The 12,888-nt window shown below is 36.5% G+C and overlaps 2 protein-coding genes across 2 annotated transcripts in view; one reads left to right on the top strand and one right to left on the bottom strand.

Annotated features, from left to right (window-relative positions):
- The window catches only part of LOC136033871 (spermine oxidase-like), a 445,682-nt gene that overhangs the window by 284,452 nt on the left and 148,342 nt on the right, over positions 1-12,888 (top strand). The window lies entirely within an intron of this gene.
- Positions 1-12,888, bottom strand: part of LOC136033866 (protein MTSS 2-like) — a gene marked incomplete in the record, with an annotated part of 126,827 nt that overhangs the window by 80,409 nt on the left and 33,530 nt on the right. The window contains 1 exon segment of the mRNA XM_065714836.1: positions 10,622-10,713. Within this exon segment, the coding sequence (XP_065570908.1) occupies positions 10,622-10,713 (92 nt within the window).

Raw genomic sequence — 12,888 nt, 5'->3', positions numbered from 1 at the left:
AAACAAGCAGTGCATCATTGGAATCACATGGTCGAACACCCTGAACAGTAGAATTACAGCCTCCCAACTTGCAAATCATGTCTCATTTTTTTTCCAGCAATGATCGTATTGAACCGGTAATCACAGAATGTTGGAAGAGGGCTCTTTTGAAAGGAAATCACTGCATCTAGTGCGATTTTTAAGCAGCAAAAGAGATCATAACACAACAAGGAAATGTTTTCTGCCATTGTGAGCCACAAAACATCATTTTTTACCCAAAGAGCATCGATAAGCCAAAGAAGATAAATTCGAAGATTACCAGTCAGTTTTTGTTGGTCTAGCACCGTAAACAGCATGTTTAAAGCCCCCTGTATAGACAAACTATAGCAGAGTGGCGTTTTGCTTCACTAAACACCAGTTTTTGCCCAAAGAATGAAGATTCTAAGTGGCAAAGAATGGAGATTCTATGAAAGCCAATCAATGCGTTGTAACTTAAAACACTACAAAGAAGATCTTGAGCCACCACCACCCATCTGAAAAAACGCTAAGAAAGTAGTGTTTTTACCATGTGTCACAAAACCTCAATTTTTGCAAAAAAAAAAAAAATAACACAATACCGGAAAATACAAATTCTAAGAGAGAGTCAATGTCAAAAGAGGGTCAAGATACCAGGGAATGTAAATTCTAAGAGAACAGGTTGATTTTTCATGGCTTAGAGCACTAACCAGGAATTTTTCGCCCCCCCCCCCCTTATCTTGAAAACGAGGAAATAGTTATTGCATACTTTAAGCTATTTAGCTCTATTCAGTACCACAAAGATCTTATTCAAAGAAAGTAAAGCTGCAAAGAAAAAATATAGCTGCTAACGGGTTAAAAGCAGTAAAAGCCACTTTTAATGACGTAGGTTAAAAGAGCCTAAACTATATAACCATAACAATTACCCTTGAACTTTTGTATGGGTTTTAAAAGCAAACGACCAATTTAAGAGAAGCCCCAAAGCTAGTTTACACATACTAAATCTTATTGAAACCCTTTAGTAGTGATGGCAGCCTGCCATTTGACCTGAGTGTAATGCAACCACAAATGAGCAGTAAATAGTATCTAGACATACACTAGTCGATACGCGCATTAAGACACCACAACAAAGAATAAAAAGTTAAGGTAGCCATTTAGTCTAGAGAAATATACAGGTTTCATCCACAGATGGCTATTTTTACTGCTATAATTTCAATGTAAGAACACGAGCATAATTTACTATAGGGCAGGGGGCCAACTGCCCCTCAGACTCTAGTTTACCCCCCCCCCCCTGAAATTTAGCATATTTAAAAAATCTTGTTAAAACTAAGATAGGCCTATATAATTCAAGCACCCACAGAAACAGATCAGTTTTCTTTAGAAACCTTTCCCTTTAAGGTACTATGTGACTCGTTTTTCATTTTTCCACTTAGTTATTTTATGCTGACTTGGCGAATCAGCACCAATTCGGCTCCAGCTTGCACCCCCCCCAGAATTTTGACGAAATCACACTCCTGTTTAGGAACCTGTCTGTCAAAAATACGTCCGATTCATCTGTTTCTTGTATGCAAGGTTAAAATTCGAATCCACCAAAAAATAAGGATGGAGTGAGGTAATTACAAAAGCTACATGAAGCATAGATAAGTGCAGTGAAGACTATGGGTACAGGTTCTGGTATTTCATTACTCTGACGAACTTTTCTAATATTTTCATAGAGATCCCTCAGTTTAGCCATTTTGATGTGTCCCTACCTCAGAAAGAAAGCTCTTGGCGTGCATGACCGAGAGACCGTTTTTTTGTTTTTTTTTTAAGAGCAAAAGTGAATTTCAATTAAATTTGACAACTAAGGATTGCTCAATCTTTCAGTTCCACAAATGTACAACCTACAAGCGAAATTTGAAAAACAAAATCTTAAATTTGCTCAAAAAAAAAACATTTTGTTGACCATAATTTTGCTGAAGAGCCCTTGGGAGCAATTTCGTGTGATTCCAACGTGCTACATTTAGGCATCCACGCAAAAACATAACCCTGTATTTTTGGCTAATCACTCTGCGAAGAACTTCTTTGACTTCACATCATTATGTTCAGATCTTCGTTTTTGAATAAAACTTAGGCGCTCAGATCTTGGAGCTAACAGACCTTAATCAAGAGTACTTGTACCTCTTTTTCCTCGACTGGAGCAGAGTGATCCAATGATACTCTTATGAAGTCGTTAGATCATTGACTAGAGCAGAATAAACTTTGGGCACAGACCAGAAAGATCAGAGTCCTTACATTCTTTAAAAATATTCATTTTTTGTCAAAAGATGTAAGATCTTAACAGATTGATAAGTGAAAAAACCTACCAAATGTCAGACTGAAAATGAAGTACGTAACATAAGCAGTTTGCCATTCGTACAAATTTCGTTCATACAATAGTCATATCCAATTTCAATATGGGGACGGTTAAAAAATATCGACTAATGAAGTCATGGTGCCCAGATGTAGGCATTGATCGTCCAAATGGCGCCAGATTACAATACTAGAAACACCTGCATGTCCTATTTTCTGGAAAAACTGAATTTTAAGCCCCAAAATTGAACCTTATTTTCTATATTAAAATTTTTTTTTCTGTCAGCACTACGGTTCTAGTCCTAGTCGCTGCTCTTGTTCATCAATACTAGCACATTGAGAGTCCAACCCTCTTTTTTGCCCTGCGTAAAATCTTGATTAGCCCCTCCTCCTCTGTCTCCCAAAAATTTTCAGGCTAAATTTTAACAAGATTTTCATTTATTAACATATTTTTCCATTTATTGAAATCTAACTTTTCTTACTTCAATTTCTGAAATATTATTAATTACCTAAACGTCTTGTAAAATATGAACAGGTTTGAATACAAAATATATACACACAAAAAAAAACATTAAAATTGATTAAATTCGGTCTACTTACTTTTATTTTCAAGGAATGTTGAAGAAGATCTGAGAAAAATGAAAATTTGAGATTCAATTTGCTTACATTTACTGCCAATGGTGCCCACTATTCATTTTTATAAAAATCTAATTACTAAAATTACAAAACGGCTATAACCGTTAGATTATTTACTTGAAATTCTGTGCCCCTTAAATTTCTGCACCCGTGGCAAGTACCCCCTCTGTACCATCCTCCCTAAAACCACCTCTGTTCTAGCAAGTATCGAGGAGGAAAATTACCAATTATGAGCCTCTAGATTACCACAGACTACAATTGACTTTCGCGTCAATTGCAGAGCAGCCAAAAATATCCCATATCAAAGTGCTGATTTTCCATACAAAAAGGTGCTTTAATATACTTTGCCACTACAAACGGTAATTGTATAGTTACCTTACTGAACTAGGGTAGTAGACTTCCCCAGCTCTTTCAAAGTTATAATCACTAAATTAGTTTTAATATTTATATGCAACTACTGAACCTAATTGTGAAAGGTTACTTTGGCATTCTTTATCTTTCTTTTCTTCTGGTTGCGTCCTTTCTTCTTTTTTTCAGTGATTCTAGTACAAAACAATACTAAAAGAAACCGCGTAAACTAAAAATTAAAAAAATAACAACACTTCCAACAGAAACTGAGCAATGTGAAACTTATTGGACATAAACTATCGAACAGTTCGTGGTAACGAACTGTAGTAAGGAGCGACCCGGCTCAATAGTAAAAGAAACTCTAAAAAACGGAATTTTGATGCTAAAATATACATCAAAAGAATCGGATTTTCAAGCTGATTTTAAAGATATAAGTTTCATCAAATTTAGTCTTTGTCATCAAAAGTTACGAGCCTGAGAAAATTTGCCTTATTTTGGAAAATAGGGGAAAACACCCCCTAAAAGTCATAGAATCTTAACGAAAATCACACCATCGCATTCGGCGTATCAGAGAACCCTATAGCAAAAATTTCAAGCTCCTATCTACAAAAATGTGGAATTTCGTATTTTTTGCCAGAAGATAAATCACGGGTGCGTGTTTATTTGTTTGTTTGTTTTTTTCTTTTCTTTTCCCCGGGGGTCATCGTATTGACCAAGTAGTCCTAGAATGTCACAAGAGGGCTCATTCTAACGGAAATGAAAAGCCCTAGTGCCCTTTTTAAGTGACCAAAAAAATTGGAGGGCACCTAGGCCCCCTCCCACGCTCATTTTTTCTCCAAAGTCAACGGATCAAAATTTTGAGATAGCCATTCTGTTCCGCATAGTCAAAAACCATAATAACTATGTCTTTGGAAATGACTTACTCCTCCACAGTCCCTGGGGGAGGGGCTGCAAGTTACAAACTTCGACCAGTGTTTACATGTAGTACATGTATACACTGTAACACGACCAGTGTTACAATGGTTATTGGGAAGTGTACAGACGTTTTCAGGGGATTTTTTGTTTGTTTTGGGGGTGGGGTTGAGGGGAGGGGCTATGTTGGAGGATCTTTCCTTGGAGAAATATGTCATGGGGGAACAAAACTTCAATGAAAAGGGCGCAGGATTTTCTAAAATTACTATAAAAAAAAATGAAAAAATAAACATGGAAAAGTTTTTTCAATTGAAAGTAAGGAGTAGCATTGACACTTAAAACGAACAGAGATTATTACGCATATGAGGGGTTCTAAAAGTACTTTAGCATAAAGAGCGAGGTATTTAGGAGGAGATAAATACCTCGCTCTTTATGCTATAGTCTTTTTAGCAATTTCAACTATTTATTCTACGGCCTTTCTGATTCAGGGGTCATTCTTAAAGAATTGGGACAAAACTTACGATGTAAAGAGCGAGGTATTAACGAGGGTATAAACCCCCTCATATACAAAATAAACATTTAAGAATATAAAAGTTTGTTACGTAAGTTAATTCTTAAGTTACGTATATTTTTACTAATAAAAACATTCTTTAAAAATTAAAATTTATAGTTGCCTTTTTATGTAACCGAAAAATTGCAGGGCAACTAGGCCTCCTTCCGCACCCCTTATTTCTCAAAATCGTCTGATCAAAACTATGAGAAAGTCATTTAGCCAAAAAAGGAATTAATATGCAAATTTCACTTTAATAATTTATGTGCGAAGAGCCAAAATCAAACATGCAGTAATTCAAAAACGTTCAGAAATTACATTAAAAACTAGTTTTTTTAACTGAAAGTAAGGAGCGACATTAAAACTTAAAACGAACAGAAATTACTCCGTATGTGAAATGGGTTGTCCCCTCCGCAATCCCTCACTCTTTACGCTAAAGTTTGACTCTTTGCCACAATTCTGCTTTTTAAAAAAATTAAAAACTTTAGCTTAAAGAGCGAGGGATTGCGGAGGGGACAACCCATTTCACACACGGAGTAATTTCTGTTCGTTTTAAGTTTTAATGTCGCTCCTTACTTTCAGTTAAAAAAAATATCTGTTTTATGTAATCCATGAAAACAAGCATGTTACCGCACAAGGAACCCACTATTATCCCTATGTCACTATCCCTGTACTGAAAACGCTGCACATTTTCAAGCCGAAGAAAAAGAGTGCGGAACTTTTCTGTCAAATGTTTGTAAAACTAGTGTTTCGAAGGTAATTTCACCGAGTTTTCCAATTTGCTTAGCTTCTAATTTGAAAGCAGAGTCAAACGAAAGATACTTGATCCCAATCTATATATCAAGAAGGAAAATATCTTGAATTCTTTGACAAATTTGTTCTTCCTTTAGAACCCTTAGCTACTAATATGAAACAGAAAAAAAAATACGATTGAAGTCTTTTCTTCAGACAAACTTCACTGTGATAAATGACAAACCACAGGTGAATTAACATACAGATAGGCCAGTAAGCATTCTGATAAAACTATGTAAACACTATTCAACATAAAGAGAGAGCACTATCTTGTGTGGTCAAACCGATCCTAACTCAGTGTATTATTTCGTCAATCGTACGACACATTAAAAATAAGGACTGCAGCATATGCACACAAATTTGAAGAGCAATTTTTCTGTATGAGGGGGCTGCCCCTTGCCTTTTTCGCTACAGTTTGGCTTCTCACCACAATACTTCAAGAATGGATGCTCTAATACAAAGGCAATATGAATAGGAGGGACATATTTTTCTAAATGCCTCAATAATTGAAGGGCTTATTGATTAACATATCCTTTAAATAATAATTTTTTTTGGATAGAACGCTTTAAAAAGCAGTTGGTTTGTAAAACACTTACGTTTAATAGACAGCTACATTTGTTGTATTTAAAAATTTCTCGAGTTTACTATATACTATACTGAGGTTTACTATATAAACCTCACTATTCGAGGTTTACTATATAGAGCCGTGATCCCCAACGTGGGGCACATGCCCTACCTATGGGCCATGGCAAAATTTTGGTGGGTCATGGATAGGACGTGCGCCCTTTGGCTGACTTTACTTTAGCACCTTTATTTGAAAAAAAGAAAACTTTCATGTGAACGGCATCACAAACAAAATTATCTAAAGAGCACAAAAAACATGATAGTGTTGCAGTGACGTTATACGTTGCATAAAAGGGGTGTTCGGGTAACTGAGCCCATTTAACAGAGCTTCTATGCAACTCAACCCAATTTAACTAAATCCTCGTGCAACTGAACCGCCGTTTAACTCAGCCCTGTTTAACTGAACCATCGTGCAACTAGACCCCGTACAACTCCACCCACGTTTAGCTCAACCACCATTGACTGGAATGTCGTGCAACTGAGCTCCCGTTTAACTGGGTCCTGTGCAACTCTAACATGGACAACTTTAACTCTAACGTGTAACTTCAACATGGGCAGTTGGTTTGTAAAACACATACGTTTACTAGCCAACTGCATTTTTTGTACTAAAAAAAATGCCTCCAGTAAAGCACTAGTGAAGGTTTACTGTATAGAGCAAGAAACAGCATCCCTTATATACAGGATGTTCTGTTCTCTTAAAGCCATAATTTTGCGCTTTACTTTCATTTTAAAAGCATGTATTTTAAGTTTAATTTCAGCCAAGATCCAAGTTCTAGTAAATTATTTGCCATTTTGTAACATTTCTCTCTGGAAGGAGACTGAAACCAAAATACGACCTACTTAGTCTCTATATGGGATTAATTATAAGATATATTTCCACAAAACAAGTTTTTCAAAGAAAAATAAAGAGCTCAACTAAGCCAAAAAAGACCTGAAATAAAGTGAAATATTATTCCAAGCGTAGAACTACCACAAATCACCATCAATAATTAAATGAAACTCAAAACGAACAGAAATTACAATAAATAACCAAATTAAACTCAAAACGAGCAAAAAATAACACGAGTAGGGCTGACAACTCCCGTGCCTACTCAAAATCCGAACATAATTTGCACTTTACTGAAAAAAAATGACCGTGCACAGTCGGTTTAATATAGGCTACACATGCTAATATTTATTCTTTAAAGTTAAGGCACTCCTTTAACCCAAATTCTTTTCAAAACGAGGTGCCAACAGTATGCAATCCAAAAGTCAATAAACAAATCTATGAAACAAATGATTATAGTATGTTAATGATAATTTTCTCAATTTTCATTGTGCTATTACGGATACATGACATTTTGGTAGACTGGCAAAAAAAAACAGTTACTGACACATCACCTACGGTTAAAAGTTTTCCCAAATCCTTATGGCGGACAGGTTCCATATGTCAGAAGATTTCCGACTTCCGCCTAAATCACAATATCCGTTTTGAAAAAAATCTTAACAAACTTGAATTCACAGATTAAATTGTTTGACTTGATTTCACAAATGTGAGGGGGCCAGTCAATATTTGAGCTTCATTGTCCAACGTCTTCCCTCATGGTTGCAGGGATAGATGCAACCAAGTAAAGAGCCAACCCTGGCCCTCCTGAGTGCCTTCTCAAAACACGAACATAATTTGCACTTTACTGAAAAAAATGACCGTGCACAGTCGGTTTAATATAGGCCTACACATACTAATATTTATTCTTTAAAGTTAAAAAAAAATTATTTATTGAAGTAAAAAAGGGGAAACATTTTAAATGTATTTTGTTACATAGACAGCGCTATGACAAGGGAGGAAACAGATCATTGTTTCTTCAAAACGACGACTGAGCTCTGTAGAGGGAGTCTCAGTTTGAAAGGGGAAGGGAAACCACATGACATTTTAGGACCTTCAACTACAAACATGGCTGTAGCCATGATGAACTATGCATATAGAGCCTCTTAATGATTCGTTTACTCAAAATCGCATCATAAGATAAACCATTAAGAAATAAACACGAGCTAGCTAATGTTCTAAGACCAATGGTCAACTACCATAAATGGCAGGAGTGAAGCTGGTTTTCAAGACCAGCCAAATCATCTCTGCATTCATAAATAACATGAAAATTCAAGTAGTATGCTAGCCTAAAATAATATCCCATTATCGCTATGTTTCCTTAGAAGGATAGCGTATCAATAAATATGCCATGGCTATATTACGAGGCAGAAAGCGAGATTGAATGTGTTTCAAGTTGCTCCAAATCTTCAGGATAGTAACAATTGTGGACATTATCCTCGATTCAGGTCACTTCTTTGTGCTTATTTTTTCTGTCACAAAATAGCTTTCGCGCGAATTTTACAGCAAAATCATGACCAGTTGTGTCCAGTTGCATTGTCTCGTTGCTTTCGTTAGAACGCAGACGGTAAAAATAGGAAAACTGGATTCAACAAAAAAAGAGTGAATTATGCTAGTTTAAAATCAATAAATCAATTCCTTTTAAACTGTCCAGTTAAGATACTTCAATGCAGTAGGCATACTAGCATGGAATACGAGCTAGCAACCGAACAGGCAAAATTAAACGCAAAATGAAAAAAGGAAAGCTCAGTTTGCACAGAAGCGTGATCTCTGGGTAGGTACGAAAAAAGCGTGACGCAATTTTAACTTGCGGTTATTTGGCCAATAAGTCGCTATGTGTCCAGGGAAACGTGCCAAAAGGTCTCAGGTTCTAACCAGAAAATTTCTTCCGGTTCATCTTTTTTGCTTGTACTCTGCTAAATGAAAATCATATTCCAAGATAAAAATTTCAAGTCAAATGACGAACACTTTAAGGCAAGTTATCTGTCGAGCAAAGCTCAGGTGCTATCCCATAGGTTCTTTCAACATAAAGGTAATTTCCAGAAGCATAACATATTAAACAATTTGGCTCCATCAGACTAGTATGCAGAGCGCAGAGGATTAGGACCTCCTTCCCACCACCCAGTCTCAAGATTTTACACCGCAATACTCAATTCTTGCACTTCCCCTGCTGTTTATGTTTTTCAAATTTGCCATCCCACCTCCTTTCTAAAGAAATAAATTCATAGTAACATATCCCGGTCCCATAATGCCCTCACTCGAGTGTCATAATAACCATCACAATTATTTAGATTAGTGGTCAGAGGGACTTTCAAAAATGAGCTCAAGGACTGATTCCCTTACCACAGCATCTAAAGAGAGTCTAATTTGAACTTTACCTCTCCCCCTCCTGCCTGGTTGTCTATGTTCATAACCTTAAGAGGTGTGGTTATGAAAGCAAAAGAACCATTCCGCTCAGAAATAGACATCCGGTGCCAAAGACTCGTAATGTGGGGCGGCAACTGTGACAAAGGGGCTATAGTTTTAGAGTAATACAAGCGCAAATATCTATCGGGTTAAGAATAACACTCTCTATATCCACAACGGAAGCCCCAAGGGATTATCCTTACCACATTTAAGAGATCCAATACGTTATTCAAACAGATGCAGATGTTTGGAATTTTAGCCCTTCCCTCACAGAAGTCCGTTCGGCCATGGACGTCTTGCACTGTAGTTAAGAATTTTTTTTTAATTGAATTCCGCCTGCCAGTCTATAATTAAGCCAGTGAAAAAGACTCTAGACTCTTTTATCACAGAGTTTTATTAGAGGCAGGCAATCAAAAGGCACGACTGTGAGCCTAGATCTTACTGAACCAACTGAGACGAATGAAGCTTTAAAATTCAATACCAACTCTTCGGTTTTATAGAATCTTTAGGGATAATTTTGTCACTGCATGGAAGCATGGCCTATAAAACGAGAAGGTTATATCAATAGCTTTGTGGCAAATCAAAGTGAATTAGTTTTCTTATAATTTTCGATTGACTTCATTTTGGCCGTAGATGCTCCAATATTGTTGTTTGTGGCACAAACAGCATAAATTGTAAGTTTGCTGTAACTATTACTTTTTGTTTAGAGATGGCACTAGAGCTTTCAGCTTTCATTCAAATGAATCGATATTTTATAACGAAAGGTCTCGACACGATGACTCCGATGAGAAACAACAACAAATAAACACGCACCTGGGATCAGCCTTCTCCAAAAAAAATACAAGTTTTTTTTAATTTTGTAAATAAGGGTTGAAATTTTTGCTGTGGAGGCTTAAAATTTTTTTCCTGTTGGATTCGACGGTGTAGCTTATATCGACATCGTGCCCTTTTGGGGATTGTCTTTTCAAAAATTATGCAAGCTTTCTTATGCAAATAGCCTTTGAATCGCGACTTTAAAAGTTGAAAATCTTTTCACAGAAAAAACAGAATCTGTTCGTTTCCGATGATTAGCGTTAAGGTTATCATTTATTTAGCCGGTACGCCTAACGTTGATTGCCATGAACGGTTTCATACACAACGTTAATTTTGATTAAAAAAATAAGTACCTTTAGTATGTTCTTTATCCAAAAACACTGCAGTTTTCTTCCATTCATCTTGTTTTTCCTGAAGTGGAATGACTAGGCATTCAATCAAACCACTAGAAGAAGAAAAATACCATTAGCTGAAAATCTCCATTTACAAATATAAATAATTTACCATGGAAGTACAAAACCTGTCAAAAGTCTGGCTTTCACGATATCCGGCCCCAGAATTAATGCAGTTCCATACTCTGTCTGAGGATCATGAACGTTTCTTTCGTTCAAAAAAATTTCGCGTTTGTATTATCAAATGCTCACCTTCTGCTTAGAAATAAAGAGATTGCGGTAAATCCCTATATTAAAGGATAATTCAGATAACTAAGAAACACTAACCTCAAGAATCATAACTTGATCCTGAATCCAAATATGACATTCGCTTCCATCGCAAATTCAATTTTAAGCCCCTTACAGAACCTCAAAGATGATACCTTTTTTTTATTTTATATACGGCTTAAATACGGCTGCTAGCGTCAACCTTGTTAAAATCGGTTTACCCATAAATAAAATTGACGGTGACAAAACCGAAAACCAATAAATGCATGGGAAATATATAATAGGGGCTATATTTTTGGGTAATGTTTGCAAAAATAGGTTAGTTAAAATTGAATTTAAGACGGAAACAAATCCCATATTTGGATTCAGGATGAAATTTTGATTTTAGTAGTAAGTTTGTTTCCTCGCTATCTGAATTGTCCGTTAAACAGATATTTACCGACATACAGTAGGTCAGCAGTAGACGGATCGCTCGTTGTAATTTATGTCTTTTCTTTTGATTTTCATGAATTATCTACTGTTTCAAAAGCTAAGCTTTCTAGGGACCGGGATTGTTGATTATTGTTGCATATTCATTTCGGCCAGTTTCCAGATGCTCTGAAGGAGCCATATCCCTCCCAAAGAGTGGAAATAAAAATGATATGACTAATTGAGACCATTATAAATTATTCCCAAAAAAGCTCGACGAAATTGAATACAGAAGACTGTATGCAATCCCTTTAGTCCTTGGGTCTACTCTTCGACAGTCAGTTTGGGTCCAGAAAAAAACCACTAAACAAGTCATACTATGTTTTACATTGTTGACAATATCAATAACGCCTTAGAAAGTGGGAGTATTCTGACAATAATTTGAAACATTAGGAATAATTATCTTTAGTTGTTTAAGTCGTATCAGAGGTAACAGGCTAGAATTACCTGTAATAAAGAGTCATTCGTCTTCATCGTATTATTTTTTCCCCCAGCCACTCGTAAGGAAAAGGGTTGGTCGTAGAGACTTGGGAGGGCAATCATTCAATTGGATACTGAAAGTTATAATGCCATAAAAGTTATTAATGAGAACCCAGCCCCCTCCCGTGTCCCTTAATTGCGAACGGCCCCAACAATACCCAAGACATTTAATCAATAATTCAAGATAACTATTTTGTTAAGAACAGTCGCATTGTTTAATAAATATGCCTATGGGTGTGAGTCGACCCCCAAAGCCCCCTGAGGCAAGAACCATAAGCTTCCAAGGACCGTCTTCTGAGCGAAGATAATCACATGTTTCACTGGGGAAGGAGGAGGATATTAGGAGGCTCATTTCAAATCAATTTAAAATGCCGCACGTAAGTCCTTGGATCAAGAGGAGTCCAATGTACAAAACAAAATATTTTGGGATACAGGCCACCCACAAATGAGGCAAAAAAGAGCCAAAAAAATTTCTCCCGATTTTGACGAAACTTATATACTGGTGCTTACGTTGGGAATCCAAAATATATAGTAGGAAAAATAGACAAAAGTATTGATTCCCCCAGCAACGAAGCCCAACAAAGCCTGAAAAATAAGGCCCTAAAACAGAGCCCAAAAAATTCCTGATTGGGACAAAACTTATGTACTTAAGCTGGAGACCCAAATACAGAAGGAAAAATAGACAAAACCTTGATTCACCCACAATGAAGCCCGACAAAAGGTCAAAAACTATTTTAGCTGAAAAGCTTGAAACATAAAACTTTAAGATTCTGGGACGAGGGGGCCCTAATGTTCAAAAACAATTTTGAGTTTGAGGGCGTGGATTTCCCGAAATTGGGGCTTCAAAAAAGGGCGCAACCGATTTTTTTTTCAAATTTGCTAGGAACTTCAGGGCTTGGGTCATAGGGACTTAAGGCATTGCACAAGGACAACATAAATAGAAAATTCGTTCCTTCTAAAAAGGAGCCAAATTCTTTTTTAGTTGGGGACCACACCTTTTTGGATATGGCCCC

The sequence above is a fragment of the Artemia franciscana genome, chromosome 12, assembly GCF_032884065.1.
Source record: "Artemia franciscana chromosome 12, ASM3288406v1, whole genome shotgun sequence".
NCBI classification, from domain to species: Eukaryota; Metazoa; Arthropoda; class Branchiopoda; order Anostraca; family Artemiidae; genus Artemia; species Artemia franciscana.
Note: the sequence above shows the minus strand (reverse complement) of the source record. Positions and strands in the feature narration are given on the sequence as shown.